Below are 18,916 nucleotides of genomic sequence, written 5' to 3'. Positions count from 1 at the left end.
ATGACCACTGCCAAACGGCAACCAGGAGCAGAGTTGACCGACCACCCAGTGGCAGAACACTGCTGAGCACAACATACTAGAGCTCAACAGCTGCCTCACAACCTATGCCATTTGAGTTCTTCACCCAGGTACCAGCTTTTGTCAACTACATGGATGGAGCTATCCTTGCAACACGTCCTCCATTCCCACACTCCTCCTGGCATCAAATTTCTGCTAACCCACTGCACCCACACCCTCTACGCAAGTCTCCCCTCCATCTGCTCTGTCACCCCTCCCAGTGCACTTCTCCATATCATCATCATACACCACATGACTCACTGGCTCTGGTGCCTGTATGTCACATTCCTATCCTGCATACCAGCTGCCTCCCTCTTAGCCGTCGGCTATCTTTCCCCAACCCCTCCTGTCACTTCCTGCCTTCTTACTTCTTCACCCGTCCACTCCCTCCCTGACAACACACAAACCACCTAACCCCAGTATACTTCCTAGACTGCAGGCCCAGTGATGTGTGTTCAGCTGGCCCAATGTAACTGTAAGAGTATGTGGGTGTGCGCGCATATATATGTGTACTCTAGTTTGTTAAATGATTTGTCCCTGAGCTAGTAAAGTTTTCATTCATTTTGTCTGCATGTCTGTGACTCAGCACTTGTACTATTCAGTGAAGTGCCTCATTGATTTCTTAATTATTTACTTCAAGAAAGAGATAGGTATGGCATTTCTGAAGCTACTTACATTATTTCCAAGTTTTAGAGTGACAGTAACTCATGTTTTTTTCCCTGATTTGGTATTCTGCAGACATTAAGGGCATTACTAAATAGCTCCAAGAGTCACAGGAATACTGTGTGATGAGTGTGTATTGCCAGGAGTGCCCTAGGGCAGTGTAATAGGACTGATCTTACTCCCTATATGCATAAATGATCTGATGGACAGGGTGAGCAGCAGTCTGTGGCTGTTTGCTGATAATGCTGAGTTGTACGGGAAGATGTCATTGAGTGTCTGTAGGAGGATACAAGATGACTTAGACAAAATTTGTAGTTGGTGTGATGAGTGATAGCCTGCTCTAAATCTAGAAAAAAATTAAGTTAATGTAGATGTGTAGGTAAAAAAAGTCCATGATGACCAAATGGAGCAATACCAGTGTGCTGCTTGATACAGTCATGTCGATTAAATAGCTTGGCATAATGTTTCAAAGTGATATGAAATGGAACAAGCACATAAGGATGGTAGTAGGGAGGGCAAATGAGTGACTTTGGTCTTTGGAAAGTGGAGATCATATGTAAAGGAGATCGTGCAAACCATTCTTGAATACTGCTAGAGGGCTTGGAAGCCCCACCTGGTTGGGTTGGACATCAAAGCAATTCAGAGGTTGGCTGTTAGATTTGTTACTGGTAGGTTCAATCAGCACACAATTATTATGGAGGTGCCTCATGAACTCAAATGGAAATCCCTGGAGGGGAGAAGATGTTTTCACAGAACACTGTTGAGGAAATTTAAAGAACCAGCATTTGCAGCTGACTGCAGAAAGATTCTGCTGTTGCCAACATACATTTTGCATAATGACCATGAAGATATACCCCCTGCAGGTCCAGGGGTTAGAATAGGCCCGAGGTTTTCCTGCCTGTCGTATGAGGAGACTAAAAGGAGTTTCACACATTTTGGCCTCCATTCTCCAAAATCTTCCCGAAGAGCGAGCCAATTGGGGAAGGGCGCCTTACAAGGTGCGTCGTGTCCATCTTGTATTGAGATCTTTAGCCCACTTTCTCGTTGTTGCTTTTCAGTCCTGCCCATTCTCTATCTCTCGGGTGAGGACATCTTCCTAGGGGCGTTTTCCACCATGCACTATGCAGTGTCGATTTCTGTGTCGACGATGACCATGGACTTCTTTGCACCTGATATCCAGCACGGTAGCCAGTCGGTTGTGGTGGGGCCGTCATGTACCCTGTTGGTTGTAGTCCCCTGACCACACAGGGATTGCTCTGCTGATGCCTGCGCCGTTACCTCCCTACGTATGCCAAGGGGTAGATGCGCATCCCCCTGGGGCATCGGGACTCCCGGCAATGACCATCCTGCCAGGTGGCCTTTGCTGTGGCTGGGTGGCGCATTTGGGGAGGGCCCCTGGTCAGAGTCAATGGCATCAGGGCAGATGATGCACGACGAAGCGTAGTCCATCATCTCTTGCTGGTGGTGAAACACCAGCAGTCTCCAAGCAATAATGAGCTCAATTCAACGCACAGAGTTGTTGTTGTTGTGGTCTTCAGTCCTGAGACTGGTTTGATGCAGCTCTCCATGCTACTCTATCCTGTGCAAGCTTCTTCATCTCCCAGTACCTACTGCAACCTACATCCTTCTGAATCTGCTTAGTGTATTCATCTCTTGGTCTCCCCCTACGATTTTTACCCTCCACGCTGCCCTCCAATACTAAATTTGTGATCCCTTGATGCCTCAGAACATGTCCTACCAACCGATCCCTTCTTCTGGTCAAGTTGTGCCACAAACTTCTCTTCTCCCCAATCCTATTCAATACTTCCTCATTAGTTATGTGATCTACCCATCTAATCTTCAGCATTCTTCTGTAGCACCACATTTCGAAAGCTTCTATTCTCTTCTAAAATATTTATTGTCCATGTTTCACTTCCATACATGGCTACACTCCATACAAATACTTTCAGAAACGACTTCCTGACACTTAAATCTATACTCGATGTTAACAAATTTTTCTTCTTCAGAAACGCTTTCCTTGCCATTGCCAGTCTACATTTTATATCCTCTCTACTTCGACCATCATCGGTTATTTTACTCCCTAAATAGCAAAACTCCTTTACTACTTTAAGTGTCTCATTTCCTAATCTAATTCCCTCAGCATCACCTGACTTAATTCGACTACATTCCATTATCCTCGTTTTGCTTTTGTTGATGTTCATCTTATATCCTCCCTTCAAGACACCATCCATTCCGTTCAACTGCTCTTCCAAGTCCTTTGCTGTCTCTGACAGAATTACAATGTCATCGGCGAACCTCAAAGTTTTTATTTCATCTCCATGGATTTTAATACCTACTCCGAACTTTTCTTTTGTTTCCTTTACTGCTTGCTGAATATACTGATTGAATAGCATCGGGGAGAGGCTACAACCCTGTCTCATTCCCTTCCCAACAATTGCTTCCCTTTCATGTCCCTCAACTCTTATAACTGCCATCTGCTTTCTGTACAAATTGTAAATAGCCTTTCGCTCCCTGTATTTTACCCCTGCCACCTTTAGAATTTGAAAGAGAGTATTCCAGTCAACATTGTCAAAAGCTTTCTCTAAGTCTACAAATGCTAGAAACGTAGGTTTGCCTTTCCTTAATCTTTCTTCTAAGATAAGTCGTAAGGTCAGTATTGCCTCACGTGTTCCAGTATTTCTACGGAATCCAAACTGATCTTCCCCGAGGTCGGCTTCTACTAGTTTTTCCATTCGTCTGTAAAGAATTCGTGTTAGTATTTTGCAGCTGTGGCTTATTAAACTGATTGTTCGGTAATTTTCACATCTGTCAACACCTGCTTTCTTTGGGATTGGAATTATTATATTCTTCTTGAAGCCTGAGGGTATTTCGCCTGTTTCATACATCTTGCTCACCAGATGGTAGAGTTTTTTCAGGACTGGCTCTCCCAAGGCCGTCAGTAGTTCCAATGGAATGTTGTCTACTCCGGGGGCCTTGTTTCGACTCAGGGCTTTCAGTGCTCTGTCAAACTCTTCACGCAGTATCGTATCTCCCATTTCATCTTCATCTACATCCTCTTCCATTTCCATAATATTGTCCTCAAGTGCATCGCCCTTGTATAGACCCTCTATATACTCCTTCCACCTTTCTGCTTTCCCTTCTTTGCTTAGAACTGGGTTTCCATCTGAGCTCTTGATATTCATATAATATCTCTTATCTCCAAAAGTCTCTAATTTTCCTGTAGGCAGTATCTACCTTACCCCTAGTGAGATACACCTCTACATCCTTACATTTGTCCTCTAGCCATCCCTGCTTAGCCATTTTGCACTTCCTGTCGATCTCATTTTTGAGACGTTTGTATTCCTTTTTGTCTGCTTCATTTACTGCATTTTTGTATTTTCTCCTTTCATCAATTAAATTCAATATTTTTTCTGTTACCCAAGGATTTCTACTAGCCCTCGTCTTTTTACCTACTTGATCCTCTGCTGCCTTCACTACTTCATCCCTCAAAGCTACCCATTCTTCTTCTACTGTATTTCTTTCCCCCATTCCTGTCAATTGTTCCCTTATGCTCTCCCTGAAACTCTGTACAACCTCTGGTTTAGTCAGTTTATCCAGGTCCCATCTCCTTAAGTTCCCACCTTTTTGCAGTTTCTTCAGTTTTAATCTACAGGTCATAACCAATAGATTGTGGTCAGAGTCCACATCTGCCCCTGGAAATGTCTTACAATTTAAAACCTGGTTCCTAAATCTCTGTCTTACCATTATATAACCTATCTGATACCTTTTAGTGTCTCCAGGGTTCTTCCATGATTCATGATTCTTAAACCAAGTGTTAGCTATGATTAAGTTGTGCTCTGTGCAAAATTCTACCAGGCGGCTTCCTCTTTCATTTCTTAGCCCCAATCCATAATCACCTACTACGTTTCCTTCTCTCCCTTTTCCTACACTCGAATTCCAGTCACCAATGACTATTAAATTTTCGTCACCCTTCACTGTCTGAATAATTTCTTTTATTTCATCATACATTTCTTCAATTTCTTCGTCATCTGCAGAGCTAGTTGGCATATAAACTTGTACTACTGTAGTAGGTGTGGGCTTCGTATCTATCTTGGCCACAATAATGCGTTCACTATGCTGTTTGTAGTAGCTTACCCGCATTCCTATTTTCCTATTCATTATTAAACCTACTCCTGCATTACCCCTATTTGACTTTGTGTTTATAACCCTGTAGTCACCTGACCAGAAGTCTTGTTCCTCCTGCCACCGAACTTCACTAATTCCCACTATATCTAACTTTAACCTATCCATTTCCCTTTTTAAATTTTCTAACCTACCTGCCCGATTAAGGGATCTGACATTCCACGCTCCGATCCGTAGAACGCCAGTTTTCTTTCTACTGATAACGACATCCTCTTGAGTAGTCCCCGCCCGGAGATCCGAATGGGGGACTATTTTACCTCCGGAATATTTTACCCAAGAGGACGCCATCATCATTTAATCATACAGTAAAGCTGCATGCCCTCGGGAAAAATTACGGCCGTAGTTTCCCCTTGCTTTCAGCCGTTCGCAGTACCAACACAGCAAGGCCGTTTTGGTTATTGTTACAAGGCCAGATCAGTCAATCATCCAGACTGTTGCCCTTGCAATTACTGAAAAGGCTGCTGCCCCTCTTCAGGAACCACACGTTTGTCTGGCCTCTCAACAGATACCCCTCCGTTGTGGTATCTGTATCGCTGAGGCACGCAAGCCTCCCCACCAACGGCAAGGTCCATGGTTCATGGTGGGACGTACAGAGTACGACCCCAAATCGTTCCACTCCCTGTCCACACCATGGGAGGAACAGCAAGCTAAGGATGGCAACGGATCTTATTTGCCCCGGTACCTTGTATGTTCGAGAGCTGATGGCGAATCTGCGACCATAGTGGTCGCAGGTTCGAATCCTGCCATGGTCATGGATGTGTGTGATGTCCTTAGGTTAGTTAGGTTTAAGTAGTTCTAAGTTGTAGGGGACTGATGACCTCAACAGTTGAGTCCCATAGTGCTCGGAGCTTTTTTTTTTATAAAAAGATGAAAACAGGTGTGTTACGAGAGGTACGTCACAAACATGGGGTTATATTTTGGAGTAACTCTTCACATTCTAAAAGGATATTTTTGGCTCAGAAATGGGCAGTTCAGGCAATAAGTGGTGCCAAGTTCACGAACCTCTTGTCAACCCCTGTTCACGAGCCTGGGTATTTTGACATTGGCCTCTCAATATATATATTCCTTACTGTCATTTCTTGTTAACAATATTAGCTTATTCCCAAGAATAAGTAGCTTTCACTCAGTTAATACTTGGCAGAAATCAAACCTGCATTTGGATCAGACTTCCTTAACTGTTGTGCAGAAGGGTGTGCAGTATATTGCTGCATCCATTTTCAATAAGCTACCACAAAAATTCAAGAATCTTAGCAGTGATCCACGAGCTTTCAAGTCAAAACTGAAGAGTTTCCTTGTGGGTCACTACTCCTATTCTGTCGATGAGTTCCTTGAAAACTTAAGCTGCTTCTTGTATTGTTGATTGCGTTTACTCAAATTTACTGTCTGACTTTTTTTGGGTTCATAAGCATTTATTTTTATCTGTTATTACTTTTATGTTTTAATTTCATGTACTGACATGTTCCATGACCTTGGAGATTTGCTCCTCAATTTAGTCATACGGAGCTTGAGGTGAAAATAAAAAAAATAAAAAATTTCATACACTTCCTATGTGATTCCCCCTTTGGGACTGATTCAAGCTGACTCAAAATTAAGAAACAGTACAGAATACGTGAACAAGTTTGGAAAGTTAGCTTTCTCTTAAGAAAGTGCAGCAAACTGTAATCAACCGAGAATTTGGGACATTAAGAGAGGGAACACATTTTTCTCTCTGTGCAAATAGTAGGATTTAAAGTCTCGCAATAAAATGTCATTAGAGATGAAGCACAAGCTTGGAAGAGATGAAGCACAAGCCTGGAAGTAGAAGGGTGGGGAAGGAAGTTGGCTACATCCTTTTTACAGGGACCAACCCAAGCATCAGTCTTGAACAATTTAGGGAAACCCCAGAAGATCTGTATCTGAATGATTGTGTGAACCACAATCTTTCAGAAAGAAAGTTCAACTTCCACTTGGTCTTTCCCAGTAATAAATACTGGACCTGCATTCAGGAGGATGGTGGTTCAAATCACTTGGTCTATCACAGCAAAAGAACACTTGCAAACAGTCTACACACATATGATTGAATCACCAACAACAGATAATTAAAACTGTACCCCTAACAGCTGTATGAATCAGATGAAGTAGTGTCACATAAGTATGCCACTGAAAGGCATGGTCTTCTTATGGCGATATTTGAATAGCAATCACTGTAAAAATGAAGTTGCGGCAACAGCGTGCATACATAGTCAGAGGATGAGCAAACGACTAATTGGCAATTCATGTAGAAGAGGACATTAGCACAGGGAGAACTGATCTTCCCCTCCGCACCACCAACTTAGCTATGCTACTATATAAGACTTTTCTGGCAGACACTGGAGTGGTAGTGATACATTATCCAGAACACCACATGGTTTTGAATCAGTTGATTAACCATCAAATGTGGGGAAGGTTCAGTTAGTATTTTTGAGAGATTTGGTTATGATCAAACTTTCTTCGCCAAATCTCCCTTAACTGGCATCATTAGTATAACAAAATTTGCAGTGTCAGGCATTACCCATACCCACCCTCCCTCCCTCCCTCCCATTTCCTGTGCATTAGAATTAAACTGGATCAAAAATTTTCAGGAAACATAACTTACCCCTTCTCTTGCAAATTTTTTAATTTCATTTACAATCTACGGGGTGAGGCAAATAAAAGTAGCACTGGGAACATAGTTCCAGTGTACAATGAAACACAGCAGAGAAAAGGAAATACAGTATTAACAGAAAACAGCAGATCTTTAAAGTAATCACCATTTATCTCTTGGCACTTCTGGGCCCTTATCAACAAGTTGCTGAAGATGGATCGAAGCTGATCTGCTGGAATTACTGCAATATCATCTGATATGTTCTGCTGCAGTTCTTGAAGACAATGAGGGTTGTGGCAACACACCTTAGACTTGAGGGCTCCCCACACAAATTAATCACACAATGATAGATCAAGTGACCTGCTTGGTCAGCCACGGCCGCAAAAAGACTGACCTCTCCTAACAACTCAGTAAGGCATGTAGACTGTGTAAATGTGCTCTAAGGTTCAGCCGGCTGTATGGGGAGTTGCTCCATTGTGCTGGAAGTAACTGTATGTCTTTTCCCTCTCTGTCAATACTGCCACAAATGGTTGTCTAATCGTATCTTCTTGCCCGAGCTACTTTTATTTGCCCCACACTGTATGTACCAGAATACCACAAATGGTTGTCTAATCGTATCTTCTTGCCCGAGCTACTTTTATTTGCCCCACACTGTATGTACCAGAATACTAGGAGAAGATATGTCTATTACTCAATAAAGATGTTTAGACTTCAGCTTCCAGTTCTAGTTTGCATGACAATAAAGGTCAAATATGCCAAAGCGCATTAGATACGATGGAAATGTACACATCAGGCTACACCGTATATCAATCTGTTATCAAAATCTTTATGTTTGATACACATTCGTTGACTTTGCCTGCTCACGATCAAATTGCAGCCTTCCAAATTAATGTAAACCTGTCATGACAATCACTGTTTCGGGATAGGTGGCACTACCATACTCCAGCCAGCAGCTGGTGATCTAATTTTAAATAGTGTGAAGCAACCATACCTAGAAGAAAATTTAGCTCAAGCTGATAATTATATTTCTTATAAATCTTAATGTCAAGATGAGAAAACTAATACATCTCTGTGATCCAAGAGCAGTATGGGTCATTCCTTTAAAATTATATTTTGGTAGCTCCTAAGGCGACCATGACAGGATTTAGTCATATTCAGTACATGGGTATCTACATATCTTAATAGAAAACTGCCAAATAGCACTGTTATAACTCTAACCATTTTTGATAAATTCAGGTTTGAAGACACAATGGTGTGTACTGGTCATTAGTAAAGAACCAATTTCTGTATTTTCGCACACTTGCTACTCACTAATGAGGTGACCTACAGACCTCAAGTTTTTTAGGCATCTACTGCGCCAGTCAGTAAGTTGATATATTGCATAAAAAGTAGGATACATCTTCAGTTTTTTATTAAAAATGTTGAGAAACACACTTTTCCAATATGTGCTTTACATTTGTGATTTCTTAAAATCATAACATTCCAGAGGGGAACAGTACAGACTTCATCTTATGCACTGTAACTCTTTAGTGCTAGTATCAAGTATAAATGGCAATTGAAACTGGAGGTAGTTCTTACCTTCACTTTAAGATGACTCCATGACAAAAAAAGTCAAATTTGACGAATTTCAAAGTCCTGTGGGGTACATAGACAACTGTATCACTTTATTTTTTGCTGAAATTTTTACATATCGGGTAACAACGTTAGGTGCAAAGAAGAAAATGAAAATGCCACTTACACATGCCATCCACATTAAACACTACAGGGCACCGATAAATAAAAACGTGTATTCTTTGAATTTTTTTTTCCCCTAAATATATGTGTGGTTCGCCTGTGGATAAGAACTGTAAACACTTCAGAGCTGAAAACAGTTATCAGTCTTTTTCTCAGTATATATGTTGCACAACATGGCACCAATCAAAGTAGTAGGTAGTGATTCAGCTACCGTAAAAAAACAGGGTTGATCCAAAATGTGTGTAAAATGTAACAGAAATGTAAGACATGGTATCTTGGGTGATTTGTGGGATCATTGGAATCACTTCACTTGTGCAAACATTACCACAAATGACCGACCTGAAGAAAGCACAGAGTGGATTTGTCCAAGGTGTGCTGATACAATAGGTAACATTGTAAAACTTATCTGATAAAGATAAAAATTCTTTGTTATGAATTATTGCTGAGCTACATGAGTACTTGAAAATACTGAGTGATGAAAACCAAAGACTCCAGCATACCTTGGAAGAGGGTAATCATCAGGTATGTCTCAATATATCTAAACCAGAAGGATTGCCAGAAAGCAAGGTTAGGACTTTAATAACTCACAATAACAGGTCCAGCAGAGCACGGGAAACTATGAAATCAAAGAGGAGTCCTTACAAACCCACCAACATGAGAAGGATTTTGTTCTATCAATTAACAACAAACACAATTCATTGCAAAATATGGATGATATTGAAATTGCATCAGCACGCTCATCTGATAAGGCAATGCAAGACACTCAAAACTTAGTAAATAGCAAACTAGTATATAAGAGGAAATGTAAAATCTAGATTAACACAGACAGTTATGCGCGAGGATTATCAGTTATGTTAATGGAAAGTGGACCTTCTGTGCCGGAAGAGTTTAAAATAGAAGAAATTGTTAAATTAGGGGCTGGTTTGTAAGATGTTTCAGCATCTACCAAGAAAGAGAGCACAGCCCCCAAGGACAAAGACTTTGTAGTTGTAATGGCTGGAGCAAACAACATCAGCAGAAATGAGAGGAAGACAGCTACATCGACACTGAAGAAGACACTAAGTGTTAACCCACACCAATGTGATTATCATCGATGTGCTCCATCAACATGATTTGCCTCAGTATTCATGTGTGACTATGGAAGTGGAGCAAACCAACAAGAAGTACAAAGCTATCTGTAAACACTTTAGGAATGTTTCCTTACCTAACACTAGTAGTTACCGCAGATTTTGGCATACCAAGCATGGCCAACGTCTCAACAAACTAGGTAAATGTGTTTTAAATGATGCAAGTCTACGAATATTATTGGATAAACTTAGGTAGGAAGACAGATCAGTACTCTGGATTATGTTTCAACTGAGATGATAAAAAACTTACAGGATTAGACCAGGTTGGATGTTCCAGTGCCACAAGAACACAACCTGATCAACTTTTACATAGTAACATTGGCCTACGTCAATTAAGTATATACGAAAAAAGTAATGCCAAAAGTAGAATTTAGGACAGGCTACCTCAATGTTCGAGGTATGGCAGATAAAAATCTAATAGTTAATGATTTTTCAAATGAAAACATGTTGGACATTTTATATTTAAGTGAAAATTGGTGTAAAAAGGAAGGGCTTAGGTACAAAGTACTGAATGATTACACATTACCTAGTTGGTATAATAGAGGACTCGTCTTCATCACTTGCATGGGGGATGGGGGAGGGGGGGGGGGGAGGAGGAGGTAGCAATACACATAAAAACATCTCTTGGGCCAAACTGTGGTAGGTCATATCTCAACATCCTTTGTGTTGAAATGCATTAATGCAATTGGAAATATCACATCACTACAGAGTCTTGAGCTAGATGTAGGAGTAGTGTACAGGGCACTGATGACCTCTTAATGTACATCTGTACTATACCAAAATGGGAAACAGACAAATTCTCATCAGTGGGGATGTCAGTTCAAGTTTTGACATACTGCAGCACAAAAAAACTGTGACTGAGCTCAAACATGTGCTTCAACAATTTAACCTTTTGTATGTTAACTGTAAACCTACAAGAGGCCCTACCTGTCTTGGTAATATATTTACAAATATTAAGAGAACTTTTATGTCCTCTAATGTAATTAGTTTCTCTTTCTCAGATCATGATGCAGTATTTATTAGACATAGTATTGTAACTTCCAACAGCTCCAAACCAAAATCTAAAACTGTGACTACTAGAGCAATTAGTAAAGAGAAGATTGATAGGTTTAGACATGCCCTCACTTGTTAAAACTGGGACTCCCTTTTCAGTAGGCTTCAACGTTGTTCCTCTGATATTGTTTTCACTGAGTTTTTCTCTGCATTTTTAAATATGTTTGAAACAAACATGCCTCTGGAAAAATTACAGGAATATTAGTAGTAGCAGATTTTTAAAAAATGAATGGTGTACTCCAGAGTTAGGGCAATTGAAAAATACTGTCATAATGTATTCTGGTCCAAATATAAAAATTATCCTGAATTGCATTAAGTATTGTATGCTAAAGGTACATATAGGTATAAAGGTATATACAAGTATAGATAGGTAATCGATGAAGCAAATGAACTACATAATATAGCAAACTGAAAAGTCCCATAACAAACATAAAAAGCCTGGAGTGTAATCAACTCTATTGTACACACCAAATAAAATGATACTGCCATAACCCAAGAAGAATTTAATAAATTTTGCATCCAATCTATTGAAGATATTAGTAGTACCACAAATAAACCCCCATGAAAATGCACTTAGTATAACGGATAAGTGGTTCGAAAAGCATCCCCTGGGCATGTTTACTTACACGGAAGAATGTCCAAAAACCATTCCGAAAATAGTGAAAAATTTCAAAAGCTAAGCTAGTGTAGATACCTATAAACTGTCTTGTAATTTGTTGAAAGACATTATTGACTGTATAATTTATCCCTTAACTTACTGTGAAAAAATATGTCTAGGTGATAGTAAGTTTCTTGATCTACTAGAAATTTCTGGAGTTGTGCCTATACATAAAAAAGGCAAAAAGAACAGTCCCGCTAGTTGTAGGCCTATATCCATAATCCCTGTACTCTATAAAATTTTTTATGATCAAGTTAGTGTTTATAATTATTGATAAATAATTTGGAATTAGAAAAAGTAAATCCACTACTGATGCAATGGATTCTCTAGTAAAATTTGTCCTAGATGTGTTCGAGGCTAAGGGGTATTCCCAAGCTACATTCTGTACCTGAGCAGAGCTTTGACTGCACAGAGCATGATACTTTGTTGAATAAGCTATTCTACTATGGTTTTGATGGCAACAGCTTAAATATGTTTCAATCTTTGCTAGAGAACTGCACACCAAGCTGTGTGCATTGATAGCGAGAAGTCAAATTTGGTTTATGTTAGGCCTGGAGTGCTGCAAGGATCGGTTCTCAGACCTTTATTGTTTTTATTACTAATCTGTGTTTATTTATAAATTATCACATGACAACATCAGCAACATTGACTGGATATGCCAGTTGCTATTATAGCCGACCAACAGGCTACAACAGGGAAGCTGACAAGCTCGCACACTAACGCACAAACAAACCGCCAACACTGCCCTACACTGTTAATCCAATATACAACCTATCAGACACTAAATGATGATGAACCTAACTGTTACTGGTATGCTGACACTGACAGAGAAGCTGCAACCACCAAGAAACACCACTGCACAACATCAAAGGCATCTGCCTGCAAGATACCCACTAGAATCAAAATCTAGCCTTGCGTGACCTGTTGTAGACAGCAAGAAAACTGCTACTGCTCGTAAAATCTGACCCAGCTACCACATAGGGTTCTTTCCCTTGGCTCTTGCCTTGGCACTTTTTTCCCTTTTGCCCTTCAAATCGCTACCCTTCGACCAACTTTCGACTCAATCTATCTCCAGATGAGCGCATATTAATGGTTAATCATAACCAGACATATGCAAACATCGCAGTACCTACAAGGCCAACACAAAACATCTTTGCATATTGGTTAGTTTTCACTAAGTGAGGCCTCGCAGGATGTGGGTACTGCGATGTTTTCTTACTAAATGAAAGTAAAACACAGGTACTTAATTTTAGCCTCTAAGAGATTCCTAACCATCATGAATTAAAAACTACTAAGCTTTTAGGTGTTCTTACTGACAAATTGGCCTGGAAACCACACATTAAAAATATATTTTCTACACTTTTCAAAAGTTATTTATTTAACTACAAATTTAAAAAGATATGTTCCAAATAACTATGCAAGATCACGAAATTTTGCTTTCTTCCAATGTATCATATCATACGGAATTTTTTCATGGGGTAGCAGTTGTTAAGCAAATGACATTTTATTGTTGCAGAAGAAAGTAATAAGAATAATAACAGATTCTGATAAAACAGAACACTGTAAACTTCTGTCCATTAAACTGGAATGTCTGACAACAGTAAACTTATCCATCTATAATATTTTATTGTATGTTAGAAACAATGTTTCTAATTTCACACTGAGAACTGATGTACATAGTTTTAACACTGGAAACAGCACACATGTAGACATACCATACCACACATCATCTAAATCACGTAACTCCTACCTAGCCTTTGGATTAAGGATGTTTAATAGGCCAAGGGTAGATTTTACAGAATTGCCTATAAATATTTTTAAAGCTAAATTGTATAAGCGGGTTGACGGAAGCGTTCGATCCCACCAGTCAGCTTTGACTCGTGACGTAAGGCTGTTGTGGTGTGTGATGTCACCACGGCGCAGAGTTTAGTTTGTGAGCGTGGCATGTTTGTAGGTGTTGTTTTGATGTGATCGGTAGTGGTCTCTAGTGGTGTATTTGTGTGTTAGGTGATGGTTTTGGTTTAGTTTGCGTGTGTGGCGTGTTTATAGGTGGCGTATTGTTGCGGTCGGTGGTTCTCTCTGGTGGTGTGTTTATGGGTAGTGTGTTATGTGGCATATGGGGTTCACTTGTGTGGTAGCATTGCATGTGTGTAGTATCAGTGGTGACTGTGCCTTCAGTGGAATATATTTCAATGAGTTAACGATTTTGGTTTTGTTATGTTGATGTTACTGTAGTTTCTTCTCTGTTCATGTGTGAATTTTGGTAAATTTCTTTGCTTATGTCTATGGTAGGTATGGATATGACTGACAAGGTCAACAGTTTTTGGTTGTCTGCGATGATGGGGGACAGTGCGTTGTCTCTAATAGAATTTCTTCAGCAATGCGGGCTGTTGGCTGAAGTCGTGAAGTGCTCAGCGTGTCGTGAAGAAATGAGACTTACTAAAGTTTTAGCGTCTCTGACCAGGGATGGCTATATGTGGATATGTCGTAAGGATAACAGGTCAAGGGACGTATTTGATTGCAATTTTGATTTCCTAGTGTGTGTTTTTTTTTCTTTTTTGTGGTAGGATTAAGTGTGGTGGTGGCGAAATTTCTGAGATTTATAGTGTGGTAGCAGTTGTTTCTGTCAACCAAGGGAAGTGATCGATTCCAGTGGATTTTGTGTGTAGTGAAATTTGGGAAAGTTGTGGGGTCTTGTCATTTTAGTGTTTTTTGTCGTTTGGCGTAGTGGCGTGTGTTTATATTTAATTGTCCCCACCCAAAAGCCCCCAATTTCCTACACTTGTCCCATTCGTTTGGTCAGGTTTTTTGTGGAAGGTGTGTGTGTGTGTGTGTGTGTGTGTGTGTGTGTGTGTGTGTTTTTCGATGTATTTTCATGTTTGTTATGTTTACGTAATGAAGTCATAGGCGCCATATTGGAGTCATAGTGGATGTCGTTTCCGCCACATTTGTGACGTCATGGGTCAAAGCAGATGGGTGGAATCAGACGCTTCCGTATAAGCTACTAGTAAACAACCTCTTTACCCAGTTGACAAATGTTTTGGAAATGAAAATGCTGCTAACATATAATTTCTAGTTTTACCTATTTCATGTAAACTAAATTACATTGATATAGTAGTTCATATAGAAATGTGCGCTTATGACTGTCTATTGCTGTAAGAGCTGAATGATGATAAATTATTATTATTATTAGTATTACTATTATCATTATTTCACTGTTAGTTGTCTTTTCAGTGTAAAGAATTACAATAGATAACTTTGGTGCACAAATGAGGTGATATATTCTTATTCTGTTACTGTAAATTAAAAACAAACTTCAGTGAAAAGTAAGAAAAGCAGCAAGCAATAATGAGTGACGTTAAGAACTTTGAATATGTACCAGTATATGCTGTTATAAAACCTCCACAAAGAAAAATTTCATAAAAAAAAAAAAATCAAATACAAAGATGGAAACTGCATTTTTAAAACCACACACACCTTGCATATAACTGCTTTCCTTGACATCTTGATGCACAAATGAAATGAGTTCACTTAAAGGTGAGAGATATGATTTTTCTCCAAAGCACTTATTGTCATGTTTATAAAACTATGCTCCATGTCTTTGTAATGATAGGACATCTGCCTTAGACGTCACAATGGCAAAGGGTAGCCAAACAGCATCATTCCAACTGGACCATGAAAGGAATTGTGAATCTGTAGGAGGCATATAGTTAATCTCAACATCTTTAAATTCACGTGATTGGTGGAAAATGTGTCTTGTATACCAGATTTTGTAGAATTTGAAAGCCACATTCTGCTCAACTTGCAATTGTTCCCAAAAAGCATTTTCACGAGTTTCCATAGCAACAGTGCTCTCATTTGCATTCATTGGAAGTCTCTTCATTAGGAAGGTGATAGTAGCAATGACTAGAAATGCTTGTTTCAATTGGGTTTCTGAAACTGTCATTGTGCTGTACCTGTATTTCAAGAAACCTTCATGCAATTTTATGTGAATCTTCTTGTTATGAACCATATGCTCTTTGCTTCTTCACAGATCAAATAACATTAAGGTTTCTCAAAACACAGGTACAGTATAGCGATGACATTTCCAGTAATATGATTGTACCACACATTACTACTCACTGCAATTAACACCTTTATAATAAAGAGACTTCCAACATATAAAAAAGGAGCAGTGTTGCAATGGGAGCTCATGAAATGGTTTGCAGAAAAGGTTGCAAGTCAGGCAGAATGTGGCTTTCAAATACAACAAAATCTGGCACACAGGACACATTTCCCAGGCATGACATGAGTTTAAAGATGTTGAGATTAACTGCATGCCTACAGCTGATTTACAATTCCCTTCATGGCTAGCTTGGAATGATGCTGTTTGGGTCCCCTTCTCCAATGCTACATGTAAGGTAGATCCCCATCATTACAAAGACACAGTGAGGAGTTGTATAAACATAACAATAAGTGCTTCGGAAAAAAATAATATCTCTCACATTTAAGTGAACTCATTTTGCTTCTGCATCAAGATGCCGAGGAAAACAGTTATATGCAAGGTGGAAGGGTTTTAAAGTAAGTTTCCTTCTTTATATTTGAATTTGTTTATCAAAATGTTCTTTGCAAAATTTTTATATCTGTACATACAAGTACATATTTAAGGTTATTACTGTGTCTCATTACTGCTTACACCATTTCTTATGTTTCATTTAAGTTGTCTTTTTAAGTTGCAGTGACAAAATATGGATATATCACCTCATTTGTGCACCCACGTTGTCCCTTAATTCTTTACACAGGAAAGACACTTAATAGAGAAATACAACATATACACTGATAATAATGATTCATAACTGTTTTCAGCTCTAAATTGTTTACAGTTCTGACCTACAGATAAATTTTTCAAGGAATGCACGTTTTTATTATTAATGCCCTGTAGTGCTGAATGTGGGTGGCATATGTAACTGACATTTTCATTTTATTCTTTTTCAATGAATAAAGTTGGTTTGGATATTATTCTTTGCAGATAAGATTGCTGACAGATATATAAACATTTCAGCAAAAAATCATATTGTGATTCAACTATCTATGTACCCCACAGGACTTTGAAATTCGTCAAATTTGACTTTTTTGTGATGGAGTCATCTTTAAGTGAAGGTAAGAACTACTAATTTCAATGCCAAAAGCTTATCATTGTTATTTATACTTAATACTAGCACTAAAGAGTTATAGTGCGTAAGATGAAGTCTGCATTTTTTCCCTCTGTGAAGTTATAATTATTAAAAAAAAAATCACACATGTAAAGCACATCACGGAGAAAGAGCAATTCACAACATTTTTCATAAAAAATGGAGATGTATCCTACTTTTTATGCAATATATCAACTTAATGACCCACACAGTACATGACTAAAATACTTGACGTCTGTAGGTCACCTCATTACTGAATAGCAAGTGTCTGAGAATACGGAAACTGGTTCCCGACTAATGACTGAGTACCCACGCATGAATCTTCAAACCTGAATTTATCAAAAATGGTAAGAGTTAGAACAGTGCTATTTGGCAGTTTTGCTACTGGGACATGTGGGCATCCATGTTCCAAATATGACTAAATTCTGAAATAGCCACCTTTTCACCCCCTGTGAGAGTACACGGAATGAACCATACTAGTTACTCGTAGGAATATGAGATCGGGGCATTACGCATAAAAACATTTCTACATACCAAACAGCTTTTTGTATATGCATGTCATGGCTCCTTCCGGGGTATACACAGCAATCTTGTCTTCATCTCGGATTTCATATTTCAGACCTCCTTCAGTCACTATTTTACATTTCACTGACTTTATATGATGCTCAAGTTCGTCGTCAGGAATACTGTCATTTAAGAGTTTCTTATTGCGAACAATGGTACATGAGGCATTTCTAACAAGAGCTGCCTTCGCTGGGAGTCCAACAGACTGAAACACATACGATCTCTTAAATTTTGATCACGAAGCGGAATTACGGAACAGTGGTAAACCAACTAAATTAAGTAGTAACAGGCAATTTCAGCTTAGAGGGCACTATTCAAATAAACTGCTGCTTAGTAAAAAATTTCCTTACCTCTTCACCGTCAACAAATGCGACTATTGCAGGCATTATTCTGTTACCACTGTCGTCGGCTATAATATCAACTTTCCCATCCTGAGAAACAAAACGTAAAATAATGTCAAAGTTACATTGATATGATCTTATTAGAACGTTTCTCACGAATACATTCGTGCTAGAAGAATAATCGTTCATGACTTCACTTCTGGCACATTAGAAGTTCTCAGTGAACAACAAATATGAAAAACATTACCAACCTTGCAATACGCCAAGCAGGCTGAAGAATTACCCACATGAATGCCAAAAACACCAGCCATTTTGCTAGTCTTCGACGGCAACAAACCGTACACGATGCGCGAACAACACACTACTGCCGCCAAAACACAAATATTCACGTGTCTTTGTTTTCCTCTGCTTAGCGTTCAAAGAAGTATTCTGCTGTCAAAGACGTATTCAAGGATGTTGGAAGGGGAGATATGTCAGTCATAAAAATAATAAATACGAAAATATTCAGTAATTAGCACGAATTTCATTTTTCCAGGTGCCACTAGCGAAATAGCGCATTATTAAACAAATAAAAATATCAATACTGAATTGTTACTTGAAAACATTTTCATAAAAAACAAAAATGAAATTGTGATCCATATTATCTTTCGCGTTTCATGGGGTTTTTTCTGTGTAGCTTAAAAATCTGATATTTGTTAATTGCAATGAGCGCTATTTTCCATCAACTCGTTTAGTATAATTAATTCTGTAAAGGAATGTCTGTC

At 39.1% G+C, this 18,916-nt stretch overlaps 1 protein-coding gene across 1 annotated transcript in view; it reads right to left on the bottom strand.

The window, feature by feature from the left end:
• LOC126184858 (heat shock 70 kDa protein 14-like) overlaps window positions 1–18,588 on the bottom strand; it is a 232,727-nt gene extending 214,139 nt beyond the window's left edge. Inside the window, exons 1-3 of the mRNA XM_049927472.1 lie at window positions 18,404–18,588; window positions 18,162–18,242; window positions 17,782–18,016 (exon numbers count right to left, since the gene is read on the bottom strand). Coding sequence (XP_049783429.1) covers window positions 17,782–18,016; window positions 18,162–18,242; window positions 18,404–18,463 — 376 coding nt within the window. The 5' untranslated portion in view covers window positions 18,464–18,588. The remainder of the gene's footprint in view (window positions 1–17,781; window positions 18,017–18,161; window positions 18,243–18,403) is intronic.
• Window positions 18,589–18,916: the final 328 nt, after the last annotated feature.

Source organism: Schistocerca cancellata, chromosome 4 (genome assembly GCF_023864275.1).
Source record: "Schistocerca cancellata isolate TAMUIC-IGC-003103 chromosome 4, iqSchCanc2.1, whole genome shotgun sequence".
In the NCBI taxonomy this organism is placed as follows: domain Eukaryota; kingdom Metazoa; phylum Arthropoda; class Insecta; order Orthoptera; family Acrididae; genus Schistocerca; species Schistocerca cancellata.
The sequence above is the reverse complement of the archived record's forward strand: the minus strand, read 5'-3'. Positions and strand labels throughout refer to the sequence as shown.